Source organism: Prenolepis imparis, unplaced genomic scaffold (assembly GCF_030444845.1).
Source record: "Prenolepis imparis isolate NDT839.2.m4 unplaced genomic scaffold, iyPreImpa1.0 SCAF_9, whole genome shotgun sequence".
Lineage (NCBI taxonomy): Eukaryota > Metazoa > Arthropoda > Insecta > Hymenoptera > Formicidae > Prenolepis > Prenolepis imparis.
The window spans coordinates 10,175,593-10,202,288 of NW_028141167.1; the positions used below are offsets into that span (position 1 = coordinate 10,175,593).

Sequence of the window (26,696 nt, forward strand, 5' to 3'; positions counted from 1 at the left end):
GATAATTGCAGCTAAGTCGAGAACGAGCCAAAAAAAAAAGCTTTACCTTTATCGTGCATTACGAAACAAAAACAACGGTAACGAGTTACATCAGTAAGCGTCTCTCGGAGTATATATATATGTACATCACTGGCACACACGCATACCAGGCTAACCGCTCTTTTAAAAATAAACAGCGTGAAAATCGCGCGGCTCTTCGTAGCGGTAAAGGCGACAGTGAGTAGAGGTGGAAGAAATCCATGTGTATGTTTATCGTGCGTGTGGAACCGGGTTTGTCGCGGCGGTTTTACTTTAACGCCCAGTATATGTGTGTGCTCCGGCTTAGGTTCGTGTCCTGTCGCGATTCTGTAAACCGAGAGTACCGATGTATAATATCTTTCGCGCGATTATGTCGATATCCGAGTAGAAATCGTCCCCTCCCGCGATTTCCCGATCAAATCCACCCATGCGATCCACGTATATATGTGTATGTAAAATCGCTGGCGATTCTCCGATGAGGAACGCGTAGTGCAGGACTCCAATAAGGATCTCTCTCACCGAAGACAGGCTGGAAGATAGGCTGGTGTGCCTGTGTGCGCCGATTGCGAATTCTTCGCGATCTCGAAGAGAGGCACGTGGCGTCGACGCGAGGACGACGGTACCTTCGATTATCGGCCATGGCGACTTCCCGGGACCTGGAGGACGACTGGTCCACGCTCTGCCACGACACCGACAGTTGGACGCAAAGCGGTGAGTCTCCTCTGTATAACGTTTATGAAATATTAAGCGATATTTCATCGAGTCGAGACCGAAGTCTCGAGTTTATAAAACAATCGCGAGTCTCTCTCTTCGAAGGTGAAATGTTATTGTGTATCCGAGTTATGAGTATCCGCTTATACGATATTCGTTACGAAAGATACCACGCAAACGACTCGTGACACTTTAATGATACTCGACGAGAATATCGATGAATAGATTAACTTCGCTCATTTATTAACGCGTTTTACGAAAAGCAAGCACGTTTCCGAGAAAAATACTAAATAAATAAATCTCTCATTGTCAGTATCCGCTTTGTCTCTCGGTATGTTTAGAATCCACCAGAGTTGTACGATAGGATCTCGCCTAATCAGAAAAAAATAGATAAACGAGTTTACAAGATATACAAGAATTGAATGCCTCCTTCGGCTCCTAACTTTCTTCCTGATTAACAGAAGGAGGATCCGTTGTGTTGTTCGCGCGAGGAATTTCACGTTGTAAACGCAGCGATGCGATACGACCGGTCAAGCTAGACATGTGGTTTCCCCTTTTTCTTCCTTTTCGCGCCTAAGCAAAAAAGAAAGAAAAAAATAAAATCTATGGGAATCCTTATACGAGTCGGTGAGGTATTTAAAGTCGCGAGAGGTACATATATATGCATCGGTCGAAATCTCCTTTATTACACGCGTGTAATAAATCCAACGTATAACGCATTACACGCGTTCGACATCGTCGTGGACACGTCGCGAAAATTATGCCGCTTACGAGCGATTATGTAAGACCGTCTGGTGTTATTAAAGCCGAGATTCTTCCCGCATCGACAATTCTCATTTTCGCTCGCGTGCATTATCGCGCGTGAAAGTGGAAATTCTACAGCATATTTCGTTTTGCGGTCACTTTTTTCATGCTTTTTTCTTTCCATTCCATATACAATATCTTTATTTTATTTCAAAGTATCTCTATTTTATAATATATCTTTATATTTGTAATGTCTCTTATTTAAAATCATATTTAAAATTATAAAATATTGCGGGAAAAGTTCTTTTCGCAATATGCGAAATGTCACTCTTTCGATTCAATCTCTTTCCCGTTTTGAAATTGCGCGAACAGACTTTAAATTACTTCGCCCATATTATACGACGTATCGAGCCGCGTAATTGACAGATCGAATGACAGCGATCGGTTAACGAGTGCTTTGCCTCGTTTCGTCGATTCATCGAAATTCACCGCGTTGTTGATACGTACTTTCTCATCGACTATACGGTTTAGCCTTTCGCGAATCGCCTCGTTTTGCGGAGATCGATTAGAATGCGTGGGTTCGCGTGATTTCACGGTGTGAACCATCTTTATGGATTTGGATCCCGTTCGCGATGCATAGATAAAATAAAATAAAAAGTGCATTATTTGTTTGGATTAATCCTGTCAATAATTTTACATTTAATTATTATCTAACTTCTCCGTTTTTCTCGTGAATAATCGAACGCGACGATCTCCGGATGATGAGTATCGATACGGACGAGTAGACAAACTCGCGCTTTACTCGGGTAAACGACGCGACAACAACATTACGGTATCGGTTCGCAACGAGTCATTAGACCAGGCAGTCTTCGCAAATGTCGATTAGTCTCGCATCGAACGGGAGGGAACGCCAAGAAGAAGAGGCGACTAGAGAGGGTATCTCGCGCTCGCGAATGCAAATATAACGGGAGGAGATGGCGATTTTCTCCGGGCAAATTGAAAACTTTCCAGAGCGCGGATTCTCGCTGCTGAAAAAAAAAAATCCAGCCCGATCTTGTCAGTCACGAGAAGCAGAATCGAGAGATGAGAGAGACGAGTATCTCGCGTAAAGGCTCGCGTGATGGACGGATGGATGATGGTGGTCGCGGTGTGAAATCGCGATGATCGTTTTCTAACCGCAGAAGGTCGACTTTTCCGCGGTTGCGAGTGCACGAGCGAATTAAGATTAATTCACTTACGCGCGATATCGCGAACGCGAGATGGAAATGTGGACGATCGACTCCTATTGCCGTTTTCTTATCGGGGAGTTGACGAAAGAAACGATATCTTTGCTCGCCATTCTCTTCTGGCTCCGTCGAGTTTCTAATATCTCGGGGGAGGGGTTCGCGGAGAGTATCATTTCCGAGACAAATAAAACAGCGTATCTCATAAGTGGAATTCCCTTTCATTTCTATCACAATTCTAATTTGTCTAATCCGATCCTGAGAGGTCGAGATGCGAAATCGAGCTTCGATCGAATTAGTCCCCTCCGGAATAGTAATTTCTATTAATAACAGGAAGAGAGCGCGCATTCTTTCTCGTATATCTTGACGAAGAGTCACGTCTTCTCTTGAAGGAGAAGAATTCCTCTTGCGCGAGGAATCCTGGAAAATCGCGAAAGTAGAGTGCGTTCGATTCGAAGGAAATATTGTCCATCCATTCGCGTCTGATTATATGTTACCAATATCGATGTGCGCGGGGAAAAGAATATATTTTACGATAAAACATATACAGCTAATATAATTATAAATATTTATAGATAATATAGATTCAATTACTTTTGGAGACTGGCAATTTTTTCGAGTAAAACAAGAGACTCTCTCTTTCTTTCTCTCTCCTTTTCATTATATATATCGCAAAATGATATACGCCTGCGAAAACGTGTAATCACCTTATAGAGGAACCAGCGAGCGAGTAAATATCAGTTACGGTGTCCGGTTCAGCTTCCCGCCCAGCTGCAGAAAATGAAGCTGCGAGATACTCTTATCGAAGAGACGATTGCGTGGAAACTTGCTCCATTCGTTCCGTTTGACCGGAAGAGGGAACGTCTCGTGAAAAATATCGCGGTGAAATTAGGCTGGGATAATGATTTCGGCTCTCTGAAGCCGACGGATGTGGATGCCAATTACGGATCGTCCTACCGGAGGTCGACCGATAATCGGTAGAATTCGCCTTTCTCCTCGTCGCGAAAAATTCCAAATGTCAAATTTCTCGATGGAAAATAACCGCACACAAATTTGTCTCCAATCTAAAGGACCGTTGCGTACATTTTTTTTATTTCTTTTACGTCAAGCAATTTAAATATGCGTATACTTTGATACATCGGCGTCGAGTTCGGAGGAGGCTGAAAACGGGTTTTCGTAGAGGGACGATTAATTGCCGTTCCCATCGTAGAGGCCCGACGAGTCTTCGGCGTTAAAGGATCGCGACGGGTTCCTTCTTTCTTTTATTTCCTTTTTCACATTTGTTCGCACACGCGCGATGACGATCGCTAATTATTTATAGGCCGCGCAGTTAATCACCGGATAGCCCGGCTATCGCGAAGTTATCATGGGTTATCTCGCCAAACGGGAATAAAATCGCGCGTATACCGTTAACGCGCAAAATTATACCTGTCGCGGCGATACACGTTTTTCCGTCGAGTTGGAAAGTCGATTTTTCAGGAAATCACGTAAGAAAATCCAGTTCTCCGCGACCACGTTTGCTCGTCAGGTGTTGGACTTTCGGGGAAAAAAATGTGTGAAGAGACGGAGATAAATATTATTTGTTTGACAGATGTCCCGAGATAAATCTCGGAAAATTAATCGGCTCCCTGCGTTAACAATGCGGAAAAAGAAGAGCCCCCCCACGTTCTTCCGGAATTAGGCGCGGCGCGGACGAAACATCCGCCGGTGCATAATGAGACGATTTATCCCGTTTAGCGTAACGGGACAGGTGAATTATTCGCCGAGTATTATAGCAGGTCGGAAACGGACACGCGCGCATGAATGCACGCGCAAAGTGCGAGCGATGTCAGCGAATAACGAAAAAAACTGTCGATTCCGTCATTCCCGAGCATGGGAATTCGGTGCCCTTACATGAGAGAGTCTATAGATTATTCTCTCTGCATTGTAACGCGGTGATCGAGATTTCTCGAAACGCTCGATGCTGGGATCTTAATTTACATTACAGTAGGAACGATTCGCTATTACGCAACGTTAAGTACAGGTGCGAAGACTAGAGCGAAGAAACGAGCATCTATATATACTTAATAGAGGACGATATACGTGCGACGTGTTTGCGTGCGAAACATTGTAAACAATGATAAGGTAGACTTTCTCCGATTTTGGATTACGTACGTTACGGGAATTAAAGCGTGTAACGGGAGAAGAAATATTTCAAAGTAACGAGGAGTTACGCGTGTAACATCGCCGTTAATTATGCCACAACCAAGTGTATATGACGTATAACAACAAATCGACGTAACGTCCAGCCTTCTACATTTCTATATCTCACTTACTTCATCGACACTCTGCGAATGAACGAAAGGAGAGTTCTTCATTGCACGAAACGTCGTAATTTCTCCGCGCAAGAAGAAAACGCAATAATAATATGTACATCCTAGAGTAGCCTACTTCCTCGGACTTTGCACAGTCATTCGAGAAACCTTCTTCCAGACGAATCCACTTACGTATTAGACATTTCGACACAAAAAGCTAATCGGTCCCCCCGATTTGATTATCAAGTCTTGCGTCTCGGGGACCATCAGTCTCGGGGACCAGGTTCTCCACCTTATATCGCGATGGCGCAGACGCGGGCTGTTATTGATCGCTCGTCGTCGCGTGTCATGCGCCGTCGCGTGTCTTACGGCAAAACGCGCGGTGCGGGACGTTTGCCTGGACGCGGGGCAGTGCCAGTCCCCGCGGTGTCCGTCAGTCAGGCAGAGTGACAAGGCCGGAGCGACACCGCGTGCGAATTGTTTGTCAAGATACCAGTCATCGTTGTCGTCGTCGTCATCTCGTCGTGGTGCGCGAAGAAAGAAGATCCTTCGAGGGAAGATCGACGCGAGGCCAGCGTAAGGATCCTCGTCTCGGCCGCCTGGTCCAGCGGGAAGAATCGAAACGATCCCGGGAAGCGAAAGGAACACGCACGTCGTGCTCGCAGGTGGCGTGTCAGGGAGTATAGAGTAGTCGCCGCCGGGAGAAAGTGACGTTCTCCGGAGTCGGCGGCCCATGGCCGGCGGCTTATCTCGAGGCCCCGTGTGAGTGAGGCCCCTCGTTTCCTCGAGGCCTTCGCTCGCCGGGATTGGCTCGTCCAGAGGACGCGAAGCGAGCGCGAGCCAATAGTGCTCGCGAGCTCACGGGCCAGGCGGCCCTCCTGGTCCCCCTTCGGATCTGTCATCGTCGTCGTCGTCGTTGCCGGCCGGAGAGAAGATGAGCCTGCTGTCATCCTCCATCGGCGGCGTTCGCTTCCACGCGGACGAGGACGCCGACCACAACATGCTCCAGGGTAAATCTCTCGGTTCTCTCATCTCGAGATTCGCGTATCCCCCCTCGCCGGACTCGCGGAGGAGATCGATATCACGGATATTAATCTAAATTTGCATCTGCGTTGAGAAAAACAAGGACGGTGTGGTAGGAGACATCGATTATTCGCGAGTCCGGTGGAATAAGCGTCGTTCCTCGCGCATCTCGTTGATGTCAAGGCCGCAGCTGCCTAGCGTAAGATGCGCAGGTGCAACGGGCGTTAAAATTATACGAGAGTCCTTTTCGAGGTCAATCTAGAGACTTTCCGACGAGGCGCGACCGGTCGATGAGAGAGGCTGTGCGAATAAGAGTCGTCCGAAAGTGTATAATTGACGTTGGAAAACAAGGCGCTCGTTAGTAAAGAAATGACCTCGTAATCGACGCGAGCTCAAAGTCCGCGGTAGATAACGTTTCTTTTTTTTTTTAATTTCAATGCAAATGCAAATCAGCTGAATATTATACAAACAGTCAGCATTATTACGTGACAAAGTATCTTCCGCGCCGGATAATAATTATGCAACGGAGATTATAACACACGAAATTTTTAAAAGCGCGATTAATCCAGTCGTGTCTCTCTTTGCGCGTTGGAAACATGAAAGATCGGCCTCGCGTGTTACATCAGGACAAAACGACCGTAGCCGAGACAGCATGACTCATCGATTTGTCGCGCAGAGTACGCGCACCCGGTTGTCCGGGTGGGCACCATGAGTGGAAAGCATCGAAAGGGCTTTCGAAAGTATTTCTTCGTGGTCGCGTCTTCATCGGAGCATCTCGAACATCGACGAGGTGCTCGAGATCATTTTTTTTAAATTTCTATATTCTTTTATTTTTGACGTATATCGCTTAATATCATTTTTGCCCTTTGATTCCGCGATTAATTATGGCGTCCCGGTAAAAGACAGATGATAGAGACGGATGGGAGAAAAAGAGAGAGGCGCGCGATAAGCGGCGATTATGCGCGATTAAATTTTATCGTCGCGAGTGCGACCTTACTGTTATTTCCGTCGCCAATTGCCGGCGTAATCAGTCGGCGTGCGATTTTTCGATAGCTCCCGGGCACTTGAGATCTACACGTGTTCCCATCATCGGGACGGAGTATAATAGAATTTTTCCTTCATCTCGAATTTAGATTAGACTTGTAATTTAGCTTGTAAAGCTCGCGCACGTGATTAGCCTTCATTTCGAGTCATCAAAGCATCATTACGATACGCTCCTCTGCTTAATTTTACGCCACGAATCGAGATTCCCGTGCAACGCATTTAACGCGTGTACGAGATAAACCGGCATGTAACGCCGGAAACGCGAGTTTTGCGGATATTGATCGGCAGGAATATATTTTAGATCGTGGAGTCTGCGCAGAGAGAGAGCAAGTCTCGGCAAATGAAACGCGTTTACATATCGTGGAGTCTGCGAGCAAGTCTGGCGCCGCGTTAACCCTTCTGTCAACGCATAGTTTTTCACCTTTCCATCAATGAATACCCGGGTACCAACCGCATTTTTCCGACACATTGTGACAGAAGAGTTCCGACACATTTTCAATATTTAAAAATTAATATTATAATTTAATATTTAAAGCCGCTTTGGATATCTGTTCATTGACAGAAGGGTTGAACGCATAATTTAGCAGAAAGAGATTGGCGACTCGCAAAGAGGTATAAAAAAAATAAAAAATAGAAGAGATTGATTGTGCAAATTTCGAAATAAATTCGGGGATGATTCGTTAATTAATAATCTTGCAAAAGCCGCGCGATTATCATCGCCCTCGAGTCGAATCTTGCTCAGGGGGTCGTTCGTCTCTGCACATGGCTATAATTAAAGCTATTAAAAATCGGTCGTCGTAATAGAGCGCATATACAATAATAGAGAGCGAGCACACAAAATAAATAAAGCACGATGATTTATGCAAACGACTCGCGCCATTTGCCGGTCGCGTTCTGGTTGCTACTTCCCGAGGAGATAGAGAGACTGGCGTGCCTAATATCGTGCCGGGCAAAGAAAGGACGGTTGCGCATATTTACGATCCACGCTCTCGGGGCACTCGCGCATGCAGGCGGTTTTGCACACCGTAAAAATGCAACGTGTATGTGGGGCGCGAGCGGATAATGCGCGACCGACTTGAGCGCTCGCGGTAGTGACAGACGATTAATCGATAATTGTAGCGCCTTCGGAAAAAGGTGTCGCGGAATCAAGAACGCGCTAAATTCGCCAGAAAAATATTGTACAAGAAAAAAAATAGATATAGGGTTGTACTCTGGAGAGAGTATAAGAGTGAACAGTGAACGCATCGATCGGATCTTTGAAATTCAAGGATTATAATTATCGCTCCCCCTTCCGAAGGGTGAAACCCCGGCTCGGGTGGATGGGTTGCCATGAAACACCCTCCCTGTTATTTCCCATATATACATCGCGCATCGATCGCCTTAACGCGGTGGTTTCTGACCCGGCGTCCAACGAGTCCAACGATAATAGTCTCGGGGTGAAGAGTGTATCGGAGAAACAAAAAGCGAGAAAGCACCGCGTTGGTGTAATGTATTTCCCCCCTTCGCTTCTCTCTCTGTTCTAACGCGGTGTTCTATATTTAGATGGGCGATTATGCCAACGAGACGCGGTCAAGTTGGAAAAGGAAAAGAACGTATGATTCGCGCGTTAACTTTTTGTTCACTTGAATTTTAATTATCTTATCGCGGATATACATTTATAATGGGCGAATCGACTTTGCACTTTAATCGTCAGGAATATAGATGATCCTTTTAAATAGCAATTTAGAGATAAAAATAGCGATATATTACGTCCGTATCATCGTAAATTGATTTGATTTCCATCTATCAAATACGCGATCGAACTGAGATAAGTCGCTCTCTGTAAACAAGTCACTTTGCCGCTAGATATTTGATGAGAACATACCTCTAAATAGGGCAATATCGTCCAATATCAGCGTTATTCCGTTAGTAATGGCATCGTTGTTTCGATCACCTTCCCCGTCGATATTTCAATAGATTGGTTATAAGAATAACTCTATTGTTGCCGGATAGCGAAAGAATCCTGGGACACGAGAAAGGAAATCGAACTTTCTCGTCGCGCGTCGCCTGCAATCAAAATATTATACACGCTTGCTTATGAATTGCATTTATGCTTTGCAATATCTTTTGTTGACTTTTGCGCGCAAAAGAGAGATAGAGATAGAGATGAAACTTGTTTCGCCAAAATTATTCTCGTACATACATACAATTTTAACATAAATTATAGAGTAACTTCAAGATCGTCATTAAAAAACAAGAGCTGATACGAGAGTTAAAGCAAACTATGGTGATGTCTGCCCGATTCTTCCCGTTTCCGATTATCTCTTTTATCCGAATTAATTGCCTTGTTTTCCAATTAATTTCTCAATATCCGCATAAAAGTCCGATTCCATTTACCGTAGCTTGACGGTTTTCATTAGTTTCAACCGTTCCGTTCTTGTAGTGAAAGCGGTCTCTGATAAGACTGTTTTCACCCTAATAAGGGGCTGTTACAGATTAGCGAATTGTTTTTTTAACATTTCAAACGTTGACGAACGTTTTGCAGCAGACAAATCCTTTCACTGTATAGAAAGTATCAAAATTGTACGTCACCTTCGGCATTTGGAATTATAATTAATTGAATGGTATCGATAGCGACGTTGATAATGAATTACGGCTTTCATGCGCTATCCGCGCGGTGAAAGGACGGGGCAGGCGATCTAGTTTGGAAAAGGGTTTCAATCGTTGATCAAAATCGACTTGCGTGTTATGTATACTTTCGACTGTCAGCGGAAGCTGATGCGAGAACGGAACCGTGCACGTATTGTATGAAGATTGAGGTGAACTTAGAAAATACATGGAGCATATCTCAAAATTTGTCGTAGACACTTGTCCACTCGATTGTTAAAAAAGAAAAGGAAAATAAGAAATACATTTCTACTTTCTATTAAGTACATACGGCTCTTCTCGAAATATAAACATATTATAAACGATACGAAAGAGATATATCCGTGTTTCTCAGACGTATGGTTCAAGTCTCACCGCGACACCTGCGCGTTAAACCGGAATTCCGGTGTCTAGACGTGCGTTATTGAAATCGCAGAGAGAAAGAGAGACAGAGAGAGAGTTTTGCGAGAAGAAAACACGGCTGCGTTAACGCAATGCATCGTACATCGGTCCACGAACTTTCCAATGTCGCGCACCTTCCGTTTCACCTCGCGGCCAAACAGAACGGAACCGGTGCCCGTGTGAGCCACGTCCCGAACATGTATTTATATATCGGCTAATTTCGTCGGTCGAGAGTGCAATCACCCTTTATCGTTCGACCATTAATTAAAACGGCCGATTGAGTTTTGTCGGGCGACACAATTAATGGACGCGCGAGGCGATGTTCGTCTAATCACGAGGAAAGTCGCCCGCGCGTGCTTCTTTGACGAGAATCTGATTGGATTATAATTATTGCCTCGGGGCAATAGAAGGCGAAGGGTGGGAATCTCTCCTTCGTGAATGTTGTTTGCTTCCTGTCTTGCGCGCGAGAAAGAGAAAGAAGAGGGAGAAAGGGAGAGACTCGTCGATTCTAAAACCAATCTATATATCTGTTTATCTAGCGCGCGCTCGTTAATTTACGGGATTATCAAGATTATACGAGCGTTTATTAAGTGTATTGACTAGTGATTTTTTTCGAAACGCGTCCGATAAGGTATTCCAAACCGGTTGAGATGTATTTATTACACTCTTATTTATTGAAATTAATAAATCGAAAAGGCTCTGATATATAAATACAAATTCAGGTGTTAAATAAGTATACAAAATAAGTATAGAGGAGCTTAAAGAGTTTTTATACAAGAATTCTTATTTATTTTTTCGCTGTGTTTCTATTGAAATATTTCTCTCGCGTTCTACTAAAGTCCACGAAAAATCGAATAAATTGCAGAAAGAAAACTTGTTCATTCAGGACTCATCGACCGGTTCTGTGGACGGGACGACTCGATTAATCGAAGCGTTTAGCTTTAAGGAAACACGCGCGATTCCGTCTCGTGCAAAGCTCACGCTCTCGACCTGCCCGGGGGTCGAACGGCTAAAAACTCGCGGATTCTCATCCCGTGTAACACTTTGGCGATCTCGCGGCGATTAGTCCGACCGGCTCCCATGCGCGATACATTTCATCCGTGAGAACTGACTGGTGCGAAGATCATTTTGATTCTCGAGCGACACAAAAACTTTGTCGGTATCGATCCAAAAAAAAAGGAAGAAAGAAAAGATAGAGATCCACCGATTATACCTCGGAACCTGCTGGATTTTAATAGCGACGATCGGCACGAATCCGATCGTCGACCAGGTTGCTATACGGTCGAGCGATTATACGCCCGGTAACGGTACAAGGTGCAGCGCGCACTCGACGCGGTGCATTCGGGATGACCGAGAGAGGAGGCCCCTCGTAGAGAGATGCCTATCCTCGCGTAGAGAGATGTATAGCCGGCGAATCTTCGTGACCTGGAACGGAAAGGCTCCGACACTCGAGAGTCGTTCCCAACTCGAGATATCCTATACTCTTCTCGCTTATTATAGATGTATATATACATATATATACGTTGCCGATCGTCTGTTAATCGATGGAATGGCTGTATAAAAAGCTCTCTCCGTATCTCGCGCAGCCACAGAATAACGTAACCGTTACAATACCGATAAAGTTATTTAATGCAGATAACGCACGCGGTTAAACCTGGCGAGAGGAAGTCAAGCTCGTGAGACAAACCGTAATGGTATAGAAAGTGCGATGCAGGTGCGCGAATTGATGCGCGTTCCGTTGATTGGCGCGTATAAAACTCGCAATATCTCGCGTAATTATTCGTCTCTTAAGCCGACAAGTGCGATAAACCAGCATCGATGTTATCGTATAAGTAAGGAACCGGCGAGAGGAGGATGTTCCGTAGCATCGTGATTCTTCTCGCGGTGCGAGAATTATTTTACGACGATAATATCCTACGTGAATCTCCGCGTTGCAATTTTGCTCCTATTTTCAATCTCAACTTTCTTTCATTTCTGAATTTATGATATGAATTATCGAGCTCTCCTATATACTTTGTACTCCTCAAACAGCTAATAAACCAAGTTTCCTACCTGAAGGTTTAAAAGAAAGAGCTTTCGCCGAAACTATAGATCGAATAGAGTGATCCGATTGTACCTGACGTATCAAAGATGTTGGATCGAGAGATGGAGAGCGATTTCGACTCGGATGTCCGTTCGTCTTCCGAATGAATCTCTTCCTTAAACCCTCTTACACGCGTGGCCTCATTAGAATATCTCTCTCCTCGCCTCCCTCGCGATCTCTGACCCAAATACACCGGCCGGTTGCCTCTCTCGTTGACCGTGCACTTCCATCGACCCGCGGCGATGCCATTATTCCACCTCGCGCGGAATCCTTCTCGCGGAAGAGAACGGAGTCGGCTCGTCATTCATCACACGGCATCTCTCTCTTTTCTCGGCCGTATCGCGCGCAAAATTCCCTCGTTACTATTTATACGATAACTGCTCTCCGTGTATTCTGTTATCCGCGTGTGTAGGCGAGCGCGTGTTTCTTTTTTCTCACCTATTGAACGACGTTCACTGGGTGAGCGTACGGTATGCGGCTTATTGCATTCCCGAGGTGTACCCTGGTGCACGCGCGCTTTCCTCGCTTCCCACATACCTAATTCCCGTGGGTGTCCGAGTCGACGAGCGAAGGATTTTTTCTTTTGCGCGCGATGAAGAAGAGATGTGGAATTTTACCTGCTGGCTCCCCGAATACACATATATTCGTGTTTCCATCGCGAGGCACGCGCATATCTCGCCGATTACGTCAGCGCGAGGAACGTGGAACGAATTAAAAATCTCGTAATATGTGTACGAAGGTCACGCTCGGCGTACCGCGTAAGATTGTGTTGCGCCAACGAAAATCGAGCATCGTAACGCGATGGATAAATAATGGATTTAACAATATATTATATATCTTTCGTATTTTTTTTTTTCACAAGATTTATTATTCCTGAAGATGGAAGGATAAGGAAGCCTGGCCTCGGCGCGTTTCTTTTTAATCCAGCTCACAATCAGTCGAAATCTTTGCCAGATCCGGATTGCGTCGCCGAACTGTCAATCGATCAGCTGACGCGTTTCAGCTCGTGCGAGAATCGCGAAAAAATCCAGGCTGACGCGTTGGACGGAATGGTAATGTCCTTCTTTCTCGACTCTCCTTCCCGTCACGCACGATATCGTCGTAATTAAATAAATCATCGAAGTGACGTTACTTGATCCCTTGCCGATCGCGACGATTACTCCTCGCAAAGGTCATTCATCTACTGTGCATAGCTATTTTTTTCATCCGCAAATGCTGATGCGATCGAAAACATTCTCGGATTACGCGTGTGCAAAAAGCAGTTCGACATCCGTAATTCGCATATATTCAATAATCCCTGGGCATTGTTACGCCCGTTTCCCTCGTTACCCGTGATTTTTTAATCTTCGCACGCAACGCGGTCACTCGCGTATATAATCTTCGTCGACTTCCACGCACGCGACGAGTCTCACGATTCTCCTCTCCCGTCGTACGTGATGATAACATCGAACATTCAAATGCAGATACCGTTGCTCGTCAAATAAAATATTTAATATCGGAGACAAATATCTAAAATGTACGAGAAGAATCTTACTCGAAGGCGAAGACCGTAAAAAGCAAAACACTATTTAGCATCTACTATTTACTAAATAATTCAACAATTAAAATTGTATATTTGATGTCTATCTCCTTGATGATTATTCGTATTTTTTCCTCGTAAATAATAAATGACGGTAATTTGTGATTGATTCGCCTATTATCGGAGCATTCGATCGTGATTTAAAAATGCGTTTGATACAGATTAGCACAATATTACGATCGTACATAAATCTCGGAACTGTAAGTGTCTCGATGTATGCACAATATGCTCGTTCGATCTATATAAACTCTAATCGATTCTAAGCTTTAAAACGCTAAGACGTTCGATTTGCCCATATGGTCCCCATCTGGCCGGCACGAGATCGCTCATCCCACGCAGATTTGCGTGAATTTTTGTGAAAGTAAAAGACCGAGCGCGAAGAATTCAGCCTGAGTGACGGGAGCCAGTTGGAAAATCACGTTTGGCACACTGACTCGATTTTACGCGCCATCGACCTCCTGGCAGCGTCAACGATGGATGAACGTTACACGTCGCGTTAATAGAGACTGACGAGAGAGAAAGAAAGAGAGAGAAAGAAAGAGAGAGAGAGAGAGAGAGAGAGAGAGAGGAAAAAAAGGCGAAAGAAAATAGAAAACAATCGCGCGTGATCTAGATGGATAGCTCGTTATACGCACGTTATTATTTCTCGCAATCGCGAGACGTGTCGTGGGAAGATGCCTCGTGCGAAGAGGATGTGGCGCCGCTAACGAGGCTCTCTCTCCTTATTGCGAGACATTTCGTCGACCTCCAACCGTAACGAGGCGCCAAATTGCGCGAGGTATTGCTCGAGAACTCCGCCCATTATCCTCTCTTTCAAGCAATTTTTTTTCTCGTAAAAAAAGGAACAAAAAAAATTAAAATCTTATTATCGTAAAACGACGCAAAGTGCGTCGATTTTTTTTTTAAAGATTTCCGCTACAACATCGTACGTTTCAAATCTAACAATCTCGCCCCGGAGAATGTCAAGCGAGTAAGAGGACATCCTGTGTACGTTTATAAGCAAAAAAAACAAGGGTATCCGCTCGTATTAATTACCGCGCGCGAACGTTAATGCCTGACGTGAAAATCAAGTTAGCATATCGCATTTAGATAGCTATCGTTATGATCCGCGACGATTATATTTTACGGCAACTGAACATCCTATCCTTATATCGTCCGCGAGTCTATCTCTAAACTACGTTTCAGAATTGTTTACCGCTTCCTTTCCAAGCGCACAAACTCCTTTCCCAGGGATTTCGAGTCCTCGAAATGACTTTTCAAAATCTAACAAGTGAATTTATTCAAGAGGATTCATATCGCAGAGCAAAACATAAATATTCATCTCCTCGCTATAATAATTTTCTTCCTTCCTATACTATTAGGTATATAAAGGCGAAGCTCACAAAGTCCGGAATTTCTCGCAGAATGCCCACATTAGTATGCACAGCGGAATCGCAACGTCCGAGAGGTCTTCCCCTTTTTCTCGTTAATTTTTGGGAAAAATAAAATCTTATCGCTTCGCGCTGCAACTTTATTTAGGCACACGCATGCACCGAATGAAATTGACGTTTCTCGGAGTGACGACGTCGACGATGACGCTTGTACATACATACATACATACATCGGCAGAAAAAGGCCATGTGAAATTCTGTCGTGAAAATCCGGGCAAAAACCACGCGACAATTCCGTTCGCTTTCGTCGCTATCTCGTCTTGCTAATGCGATGCCACTTTTTCCTAATTAACGAAGGTGAAACAGAGATGAAACGAGACCAGTTGCGGCCTTGAAGAGAAGCTACGAGATCTCTATTCCTATGTACATATAGATTAGAGGAGATTAAACGTCCATTTAGCGTCTCTTTGCTTTTGTTATAATAACTCCGTTAATTCCGTCGTAAAATCAGGTTAGCGCGTTACAACTCGTTCTAGATCGGTAATATCGATATTAAGGCTCGCCGAGACGAGGCGAGGCGAGATTGGGATCATTCCAAGATTGACGCGTAATATCGCCGGCGTTACGTCTTAATAATGGCATAATGACCGATAATTATGGTGCGAAATAGGCAAGGTCGGTCGTTCTTTCGGCGATGATTGAAAGTACCTGGGATACTTTCACTCCACTTCCTGCGACAGTAATAACAACACGCGTTCGAAAGAGTTCAACCGGTTGCACTTCATCGGTGCTCGCTCGAGAAAAAGCTTTCGCAACTTCGCGACTCTCCTGTCTTTTCCCAAGGTACATTTTACCTCGGAAGAACGTCGATTTGTGTGTTAGCCGCGGGCTGAAACTCAAGTCGGAGAGCTGGAAAGTGTGTGCTGTTAGACTGATGTGAGCAGAGCGCAAGAGAGGACGGATACTCTCGCCTATATCGAGTTTCCATTCGCCTCTCGTAGCTTCTGTTTTGTGCAACGGAATTGCGTACCGCAACAGATAGATATCGTGCAAGTCCGACAGCTTGCTTGTTGATTCTTTGGAATTCCTTTCCTTCCATGCTGAACCGACATGGTATATTTTATTATCGCGCCCGTGTATTATCGCGGCACTAATGTAAACGCAATTACGAATAAATTATTCACAGTTATGTCATTATTTCGATTCCTTGGATTTCTTGTTTCCCCGAATCGCAAATACATACATAATATATACGGCCGAGAGAACGGAAGGATCCGCCACAGATCGCTGAGTTTAAAATCCCCACCTGTTTCGCTACGAGCGTTTCAATTTATTAAAAGCCTACACACCTTGGCGAGTACATATATACTTTCTTCCGGCGCGCTTTCATCCACGAATACACGACGCGAGTATTTTATGTTCGGCGCGAGACAATGATGGGAAACCGCGAGAGGTCCGCGGGACGTTTTAACTGGAGCCGCAAAGCGTCGGTTACCGGCGAAAAAGCGAGGGAAAAGAGGGAATGTTGCACATGAATGGCGTATTGTGCCACCGGGTTTCAACGGCGACAGCCATTCGACAGGAATCTCGCGTGTCACGCTCGCCTTTCCTCCGCCCACTCATGTCAGACTATACCACAACTACTACTACTGCTCGACGCGCGGTTTAATTGTCGCATTAGCGATCACCCGAGAAACGCGAAAGTCGGAGAGGAAAGCTCTCCGGAGTAACCCTCGATCGCGTGTATCCTCGACAGTGGTCGGATTCCCTACCTCCAGCTACGAGAGATAATTGAATCGGTCCTGTCGACTGTCATTGCTTCTCGAGAGCCACCTACCAGTCTTCGCTCCTTTCATTTCATTCGAAGACGCAATGAACGTCATCTACATCACTGTCAGAGAGAGATCGATTATCACGAGGTGGGACGAGACCTAATCTTCGTTCCGCTTGAATCCAGACGCGTAGGCGAAGGTTGATTTGACAATCGATGATCTTTAGAAGACGGTCGGACTAATTGCAAAAGTTTCGAAGACGCAAAATACTCTCTCTCCGTTTCGGAGAGTGTTTGAAAGACGGAAAACGATCGGCGTGATATTTCGACTGCAATAATATACGACCCCGACGACCCCGACGTCATTCGGAATAATAAACCCAAACCCCTCTCGTCGTCGTACTTTCTCCCGAGAATGGGTTCCGGCGAAACGCGTTATTAATCTCTTCATCGACCACCGACCAGGAGCGAGAAAGGGAAGAGAAAAGGGTATAGAGAAAGGAAGGGGAAACAAAACCGCCTATTGTTATTGGGATTTAAGCGCAGGTGCATCGGTTTGACCTTTCGAGCGCATAGCAAAAGTGCAGGCGCGAAACGTCACGTTTCGTTATCCCTTTTTGTATATTCGAGATGTCGAACGAGTTTCGCACTTATCCTTCTTATTTGAATTTGTATAGGAGATTCTTTTATCGATCTTTTTATCTTTTTTTTTTTTTTTCATAACGATAACGCGCTTCCGTCTCGAACGTATGATTTATACCGTCTCGACGACGTTCAAATATTAAATATACCATTATGCAATCCTCTTCGTATTTTACAAGGATCGACGTAAAAACCACTTTCACCGTCGATGGGCGACGAACGTAACAAATCGAGAATCGTTAGCAATCGCAAAAGTCCCTGGCGATTCATTCGCGTTTCGATTCGCGAAACCGCGGGGGTTAATCGCAACATCTGCGATATTCACTGACAGCTGGCGACTGATATTTACGCCGCGAATCGAGTCCCCCCCAAGTCACGCCGGATAATGAAGTCTCGCGAATGATGAGAAAAAGATGAGCCTTGTTACTCGCTTCCGTCGGTGACCCCGCGAACCCGAATACAGGAGAGATGCTTATTTCGTGACTAATGTACAGAGTAGTGTGAAGGAAGGCAGAATAAAGATTCTCTAGACGAAGCATCGATTTTTCGATGTTATCGTATCACTTTCCCCGTGTATGTATTTATATTAAGAGATAAATTCTTGATCATTAATAGAATAAAAATTACTTTTGTACCCAAAAGGATGTCAAATATATGACAAAATTAATTAATAAGAATTTATAGTAAAAAATATTTAATATATTTTCTATTCTAAAAAGCCTTGAGACTATAATCTTCACATTTCATCTTTAATGGATTTTTAAAGAACTTTATATTTTAATTTATATTTTATACATAATTATAATGTACGTCGTTGTACTCGATGAAGAAAGGAGAAATGGTGATTGTTAAAGATTAAAAAAGAGATCAAGAATTTCGTGATGCTATTAACAAAAATACACATAGCAAATGATTTGAAACTAGTATTCGATTCACGTCTAGTTTACCTTACCTGACATGTCTCCCTAAACGCTCGAGAACTACCTCGTTTTACGAATCGCTAATTTAACTTAAATTTTAACAAAACACGTCGCGAATTTATCGTTGGTTTACTTGGAATAAACCTCGTGTATTTCCCCTCGCAACGGTTGGTTTATCACTGACCATGTCATTAAACCGAGACGTCGATGTAACGGCGAATCATCAAATGCAAAAGAATAGAATTTTATGTTGGTCTGTTCGTTATTACATTGTCTTATAATAACGTGCGTCTTTCATGACTGTACGGATAACGAGGCCACTGGGCCAATATTTTACATTATGATTTCGGAAATCGCGTTGCAGCGCGAAATCGAATCTGAATTTATAGATTGATTAAAAACGATAAATTGCAGAGATCCACTCGAATGCCAGATAATTATAAAAATTATTATATATATACAAATTTACAAATTGTGCAATATATTTTTGTAAATTCAATCTTACGTAAAAAAATCTACCTTGCAGTGTAACAGGTGAAAGCTTTATATCGCATATGCACGTGCACAATGAACACGTGTATGAATGCTTATGTTTAATGCTCAATGTTCATCGCGGACAGCGAATGCGTTAAGTGATGTCGAATGAAACTCTTTTATACATGTGTATCGGGTGTTGCATCCAACTGTCGCCATTATATTCAAGTGGATCAAGGTTTCGTCAACTATTAACGCAACGTAACTAAACGTTGATATAGCAAGCTTGCCAGGCTTAATCACAGTTATTTGATCAATAGCCACGCGCGCACTCCAATTAATTCATATTATAGTCACGAAAACAATGAAACAATGACTATAGCTGGTCTTGGCCTTTTCGCCTTACCTTTGATCCTTCGAGTTATTTTTAACGAAGCAAATCTAGCGGTGTTGCATTTTGATCTCTCGGTGGAAAAACGCGAATATACGCGAGGCACGCGAATATAGAACGAAAGACTTCGTCTCCCTGAATTTTTATCAAGCGATCAAGATTCTCTCCCCGTCAAATCACCCTTCATCGTCAACCTACCTACAGCCCCTCTTTTCTCCAACACGTGCGATGAAGGATCCACACAAGTGGGACACCTTCTCTTATCACGTCTCGCAAACCACGGAAATGAACCACGTAGAAAGGCGTATAAGGGAAAGGAAGAGGATCGCGCATATCGGAGTGAGAGTACATACACCTGGAGAACGCGTCAGGGAACCGAGTGCCCCCTGAAAAAGGGGACCAAAGGAACTGATTTATTTTTCAAAGTCAAAGTGCGTAATCAGGAATGAACTTCTTTTTTACGATAAACTTAGCGCCACTTTCCACACAAACACCCGAGGAGGGGTCAATGCTCTCTACCGTAGGTGGTCCAATTTACATCATCGCGCATACCGGGCACGTTATCCGAAATTTAAAAGCACTTCTGGAAAGTGGCGACGTAAAATGAGAACTTTCAGGAGATAAAGAGAGAGAGAGAGAGAGAGAGAGAGAGAGAGAGAGAGAGAGAGAGAGAGAGAGAGAGAGAGAGAGAAACGGGGCACAAGTCGGGCCCAGAAGCGAGAGGATGGCAGAGAAAGGGAGACGAGAGCGAGAGAAGGAGGGAGTTGGATTACCGCGTTCGCGTCGGGTTTGCTACCGCGGAACCGCAGAAGACCGGCCGCCTCCGAAGGAACCGGTTGCGCGTGTGTCGCGAAAGGGGCAACGAGTCCAGGAGCTGGCAGGCCCATCACGAGCGAGCCATGAGCGGCCAGAGCGTGGATGTGGTCTGGGACCCGCAGACCCAAACCAACTCGTTAGAGGGCTGGGATTATTCCATCGAGCTCGCGTATCTCAAGAGTCTTAAGGGCTCCTCTTCCGAAAGTAGTAAGTAAGCGCGAGGGGGGAAAAAAAGGTGCGTAGGGATCCGCGTGCGTAGAGAATTCGCGGTGCTGTCAACGTATCGATGATGTTGCGAAAGTGACATGATGTTTAATGCGAAGCAAGTGATAATATTATGAGACATCGCCTTCGTGATAACATTAAAAGATAATAAAATAAAAAAAGATGAGTGATAATATTAAAATTCATCATCTTCCGGATAATATTAAAAGATAATAAGATAAGTGATAATATTAAAATATATCGTTATCGTGTAATAAATTATGATTGGTGTGAATAAAAGATAAAAGATATCTTCACTCTGCCCATACGATAGAAACAGCTACATCTACGAATCTATTTTCTCGCGCAAATCAATCGATTCGAGTCGCCAATCGAATCTGTAAATATCTCATCACGATTCTGTGGTCATGCGTCTCGTCGTGATTCTGTGAACTCTCCTCGGGTCGCTTCGCAGCGAAACGCGAGTAAACGGTAACCGCGGTCGTTTGCTCACCACGAAGGTCCTTGGCCCTTGGCCGGTGTCAGAATGAGGGAGTGCGAACCGGAGCGTTCGCTCGGAAAGCAACAATAACCTGCAGCTATCGCGGTCGCGCTTAGCATTTCGCGATTCATTGTCATTCCGAACCAAGCCAAGTCGATTTCGATTCTGTCGACATTAGGTATTTCTTTCCTATTTCCAACGAGTTCACGGACATGAGCCGAAAGCGCATAAAATGTACCGTGAAATTTTTCGATACATAATTTATCATCAGCTTGTTTAGCGCATTATGATTTTTTTTTTCGAATAGAGATTTTTTTCCGATAAATCGAATAAAAGAAGATTCGTTTGCGTGCGCTAAAAATATTTTCTGATCCGAGATAAAAGAAGTATTCATATGAAAATACGACTTACATTGGTGCGCAGATCTTCAGTTGGCGGCGGAGCTCGGCAAGACTCTATTGGAGCGGAATAAAGAGCTGGAGAACATCATCAAGCTGCACCAAGCTACCGTGGAGGAGCAATCACAGGAGATCGAGGTGACTATACATCTCGCAGTAACTTGTGTGTAGTTGTTACAATAATTCGAAGACTAATTATCACCTGAAACACACAAACCGCATAGTTTCTGTTAATTTAAATCATTAATATTCGTTTATGTATGTTACTTTTTATGAATCGGTAAGAGAATTCAAGCCGCGACAAAGTCAAGTTCAATCTCGAAATTATGGTAATATGCGATAAATATGTATGCGTTGTTTATTTGTTTGAAGTACATGAAAAAACAGACCGCCGCTCTGAGAGAGGTAAACAATACACGGTTGAAAGTCTACGAGCAGCTGGAAGTTAGCGTGCAGGATCTGGAACGTGCGAATCATCACCTGGTGATCGAGAACACGAGCGATAAGAAATTGATCAAGAGGTAGGTATCTCACAACGCGATATCTCTCTTCGTTTTGCTTTTCTGTTTTTTTTGTTTCTTGTTTTTTAACTTCTCTTAGGCGCGAAACGCTTTTATGTAGCAAAAAAGAGGGGAAAAAATTGATGACTTTGCTCGCGCTTATTCAAGAGATACTGTTTGAAACTCGGAATAAAATATTCTGCTGGAAGTACCGTGGAAAATATCGCTTGAAAAGCACCAGCGAGAGATATCTGTTATTATATCTTACCGGTTTCTTATTGTATCGGCCATGTGAACCGTTCTAAGCTCACCTTTCTAAATGCATAATTCATTACCATCTGATACAATTATAATCCATGCGGAGTCATTAAGTATTATTTTCCTATTTAACATTATTCTAATCTTTCGACGCAATCTATTTCTCCCGAGAATAAGTTTTCTGTTTCTCAGTATTAAAATTAAATGAAATGCGTTCACGTGATTCTCGACTAAGTCGGACTCGAAGTGTCACCTCGCTGCACATTTCTTGTCAAGCGAGGCGCCACTTCGAACATATGTTGTCGAAATGATTGTGCAACCGCAATATTTCACGATAATGATAATAATCGATTTGCGCATCCAGCCAATCCGTGACTATTGAGAATCTGGAAATAAGATGCGAGGAACTTCAAAAGAAGATTGACGACTTGGCCGGACAGCTACGTCAGCGGACTGCGAGCCCGTCTAGGAATAATAATGCTCAGCAACAGCAACAACAAGAGACTACCGATTGGGAAACTTCGGATACGCAAGGTGGCAGCGAGAAACAGGTAAGAGCGTGCAAATATTTCACAGCTCATCTTGAATCGCGTTTTAAAAGTATATTTTAAGCTACTCACTTAGTTCGATCGTAGACTATCGTAGATTATGTCTTCGGCTTCTCGAGAGGGTTTACAATGCGATACGCTTTCTCCTTCAGAGAGCTGCCCCGAGTTCGCCGAAGTCCTCCCAAGAGACTGTCAACGCGACCGCGGCAAATGACGCAGAGATGACCGAGTTGCTGAGACAGCTGCAAGACGCTCGCAGCCAAAGAGCCAGAGAGCAGAAGAAGGTGTCCGAGCTCAGTCAGCAGTTGACCACCTTGTTGCAGGAGAACAGCGCGCTGGAGGAACAGTTGACGGAGTTGCGTAATAAGGCGCATGATGTGAAGAGCCTGCAGGACGAAATTAACACGTTAGAGGAAGTCAGGTACTCTTCTCTTTCTATACACATTGCTCGTTCTCCAAGCATCTAACTAAAAGATAGAGTTCATCTATAAAATCATACGCACCTTAAAAAGGATGAAAGACGATCTCAATAAAAACAATTGATCCGTCCCGATCCATTGATGTAAGATTTTGTCAATCTGTCTTTATAGACGAGGTCAATTATGCGGACGATGTCTGCGCGGTATGGACACGAGGACGCACGACGAGCTCTCCATCATGCTGGACCAGGAGGAGTACGATGACATAAGCGTGGCTGAATCGTTGATCAGCGAGAATCAGCGCGACTCTGAGCAGACAGTGCAGGTATTTCTTCTCTCTTTCCCTTCCCTTTCTTTCTTGTATTCGAGATTCACTCTCGCGAATCTCTCTCTTTCTCCCGTAAACTCCGTGTCTGCATGTATAATGAATCTCCTTGTGTTTCTATCGCTACCATGTCGCTTCTTTCAACCGGTTCTCAGCGCTTGTTTAGAACTCCCATAGTAATTCTCTTTTGTCTGCTTTAGGAAATGACAAACTTTGCGAAATACGAGCCAAAGACGGCTCGTATATGGTATAATTCGCTGTTGTGGAAGATATTCGCTTGTACAAGAGTGCCGTTGTTGTTGTTTCATTTTTCCGAAACGATTGTCTACGTTAGCGCCCGCTTCATCATTTCGATTGCGCTCGCGCCTCTCCGAATACCGTCATTTATTTTCCGTAGAATGTCACTGGTTGTTTTTAGGCTTTTGCTGTTTAGACATCGAAAATCGAAGATCCTTTAATGCAGCATGCTAAATGCGCAAGCAATTTTATTAATCGAACGTAAAACATTTTATTGATCAATCTTAACAATGGAAGGGAGGGTGTTTGCAATTTCTTAAAGAGTTATGTAGTTCCTTGCTATTACATAATAGTTATTTAAATAATCATGTTGACGATTATTTATGTATATTTAAAATAACACGTTACGTATAGCAGTATGCATGTATTATGTGATATAGAGGAAAAAAATATATTATTTATTTTACTTAATTATTAAAGAAATTTGATTTTACAATTACGAAAAAATTATTAAAGTTTTATTAATTTGCTTCCCCTGGCGAATATTAAGACATTTATGATGTCTCGAGTATGTCACTGCGGCAAGTTTCTTACTCGATTTAAAAATTATTAAAAAATTATCAAAAATTATTAAGACTATATTTAATTTTCGATATATACAATACTTTGGCAACATTACGAGTCTAGTGTAAGCAAATGTAAATATATGTGCTTATCGCTGTCTTGAGCATGACAAAGCTTTTGTATCGAAATCACTGCGTTTCTAGTCGAATTTACTTTCTCCGATTACTTTTTGTGTACAATGTATAAGTGCCAGATTTATAAGATTTTAAATAAAATATTTTTTCTCATGGAACTTTGTTGTAGTTTTTAATATCCTATAAATCTGGCATGCGTGTGTGTGTGTGTGTTTCTTTCTGTTTACAATATAAAATAGTACATATAAAATAAATGATATAAAATAGTACAAAAATAGTACATTTATAACAGATTTTAAATGACAAATAATTTTTGAATGCTGATCGCTTTTACCTTGTTTTTCGAATAACATTTTCAATTAAATTCCGATAAACGCAACACGTAGAAAAATTCTTCAGCATAGTTCCAACTGCACATACATTAATTACCTTGCATGCAGGATACAGCCAGCAAGAACGAATGTACAGACGAGCTGGAGAGCGCGAATCCCTATCGAGTCCTGGTGGAGAAGTATCAGGCTTTGTTGGAGGTGCAGAGACACTGTCAACCCCGTCGTAAGGACGCGCCGAATCCCGCGACGTGCATGTCGTTGCAGGAGGAGTTGGAGATGTCCGGAGAGTTCAATAATTTCTATCCCACCGAAGGCGCCGTTGCTGCAGGACCGGAATCGAACAAGGTTGCTGCTTCGCGAGCCAAAGTGTCCGAGAACTCCGGCAAGAAACCCTTCTCGGCCACCCCGACAGACTTCTCCGAAGCCGAGACGTCGTCCTCGGGTTTCTCAGACGAGACAAGTAACAAGGCGACGCAGACGGACGGCAGGCCGGGTTCGTTCCTGTGCTCTATCGCTGATGGCGAAGACTGCAAGTTTAGCATCTACGACGACAACAGCACGTTCGAGAGCAGGTTCCGCAAAACACCCGAGTATCGTCAACTCTTCAGCGAGATCTTTGGCGTCTTGAAGCGGGCGGCCGAGGCAAAGGATGAGGGTGAAAAACTACCGTTGTTGGACGACTCCACCACGTCCCAGGCAACGTGCGAGACGTTCCAGGAGGATCTTCAGAGCGAGGCGACGGACGATAATCAGAGCGTCATGTCCTCCATGGTGTCATCGGTGGTCTCGGAACCGGTCTTCAGTCGAGTGCTATCGACTAACAGTCCACCCAGCAACGGCCAACAATCCAATAGCAAATCCGGTAACATCGGCGCGAAGCAGCCTGATGGCAAGGACGCGGGTTGCAGGATGGACTACGTGTCTGTCAACTTGCGTATGCGCAAAAAGCCTTCGGCGAAGAAGAACACTGTCAAAAGGGCGCTCTTCAATGGGTCGGTCACGCCGGACATCATCCCCACGACGAATCCGAAATTCGTGCCGCCCAAACCCAACGGCGGTGGTCGAAGGAGGTTCAAGCCGTTCAATCCAGCCGAGCACGAGCACCCGGGGACGTGGAACGGCCAGAACAACGCGTACTCGACGACGACGCGGTCGAGGGATAACAATAGGAGGCAGCAGCACACATGTGCGCGCGGTTCGGGCGAGCAGCAGCAGCATAACAATTACGAGTACAGGGATTTTAAACCTAGCACGGCGTCCGAAGAGGTTGCGCGATTGAAGCGGCTGGAGATGTCTTACGCAGAAGTTCTCCGTACACCGAACAACAAGTCTCGAACCAACAATAACAATCATCATCATCATCACCATCACCACCGTAAGAGTTAAATCGGACGACTATGAGCGGATAGAATGAAGTAAAGCAAGATGTAGAATTTTATATTTGAATTTTGATTATATCTCTTTCTCTCACTCTCTCTCTTTCTCTCTCGAATTAGGATAGAGCCCGCGCGTTTAGTCCACATTATTCATTCCACGATGAAGATTCAGTATTGTTTTGTACTTGTAAATATTCGACAAACGCGGACGTGTAGCGTGGCAATGATTACTTTTAGGCACTAATTGACGCGTCGGCGTTAGCTTTAAGTTTCGACATTTCGTATATCTCCTGATTGTATATCCCTTTTCCTACATAAGAACAGATGGCGATTATCGATGGCTATTTATGGTGCCGTGCGTACGTTTACAGAGAAGAGAAGAAACCTATTTATGTGCCATTTTACTCCTCGTGTCAAAATCCGACTTCCGATACTAAAACTGTTCACACCACTCTTCGCGATAACGTATGCCTACTTCCCCCACGAAGAGGAGGTGACCCTTAGTGCATGTCAGCAGCAGCAGCATGCGCGCGGTCTTAGCTTTTGTATTTTGTAGGTATGAATATATTGTGATGATGATGTTGTACGTATATAAATAAATTCTTTATCGTATCACAAGTCGCGTTCTGCTTTGCGCTCTATCGAATATATAATTCCTATAAAATCAATGATTCCCAGTCAATGAGAAACAAAAGTTTATTTCTTTTGTGTTCGCTTCTATATAAATAAAATTAAACTTTGTTTTCTTATTTTCAATCACTATCGAACG

The 26,696-nt window shown here is 44.0% G+C and overlaps 1 protein-coding gene and 1 long non-coding RNA gene across 4 annotated transcripts; one reads left to right on the plus strand and one right to left on the minus strand.

The window, feature by feature from the left end:
• Positions 1 to 515: 515 nt before the first annotated feature.
• Positions 516 to 26,545, plus strand: Centrocortin (cerebellar degeneration-related protein 2-like). 3 transcript variants are annotated; one of them, XM_083047319.1, is made up of 7 exons: positions 516 to 729; positions 21,260 to 21,372; positions 21,607 to 21,755; positions 22,357 to 22,543; positions 22,693 to 22,961; positions 23,131 to 23,284; positions 24,660 to 26,545. In XM_083047319.1, the coding sequence occupies exons 1-7, from the start codon at positions 657 to 659 to the stop codon at positions 25,935 to 25,937; spliced, it is 2,223 nt and encodes a 740-aa protein (XP_082903445.1). In that variant the 5' UTR covers positions 516 to 656; the 3' UTR covers positions 25,938 to 26,545. The 3 variants fall into 3 exon arrangements, with proteins under 3 accessions (XP_082903445.1, XP_082903444.1, XP_082903446.1); XM_083047318.1 differs by lacking the exon at positions 516 to 729 and adding an exon at positions 5,865 to 6,000; XM_083047320.1 differs by lacking the exon at positions 516 to 729 and adding an exon at positions 19,995 to 20,337.
• LOC145941283 (uncharacterized) lies at positions 610 to 21,385 on the minus strand. Its single transcript, XR_014426157.1, has 3 exons — positions 21,248 to 21,385; positions 3,404 to 9,103; positions 610 to 740 (listed from the first exon to the last, which is right to left on the minus strand). It is a non-coding gene; the product is annotated as an uncharacterized LOC145941283 (long non-coding RNA).
• Positions 26,546 to 26,696: the final 151 nt, after the last annotated feature.

Excerpts from the sequence above, each read along its gene's own strand:
- Centrocortin (XM_083047320.1), top strand. The coding sequence starts at position 20,214 with ATGAGCGGCCAGAGCGTGGATGTGGTCTGGGACCCGCAGACCCAAACC. Across the intron at positions 22,544-22,692 it reads AAGGTGGCAGCGAGAAACAG|AGAGCTGCCCCGAGTTCGCC; the intron begins GTAAGAGCGTGC and ends TTTCTCCTTCAG. Across the intron at positions 23,285-24,659 it reads ACTCTGAGCAGACAGTGCAG|GATACAGCCAGCAAGAACGA; the intron begins GTATTTCTTCTC and ends CCTTGCATGCAG.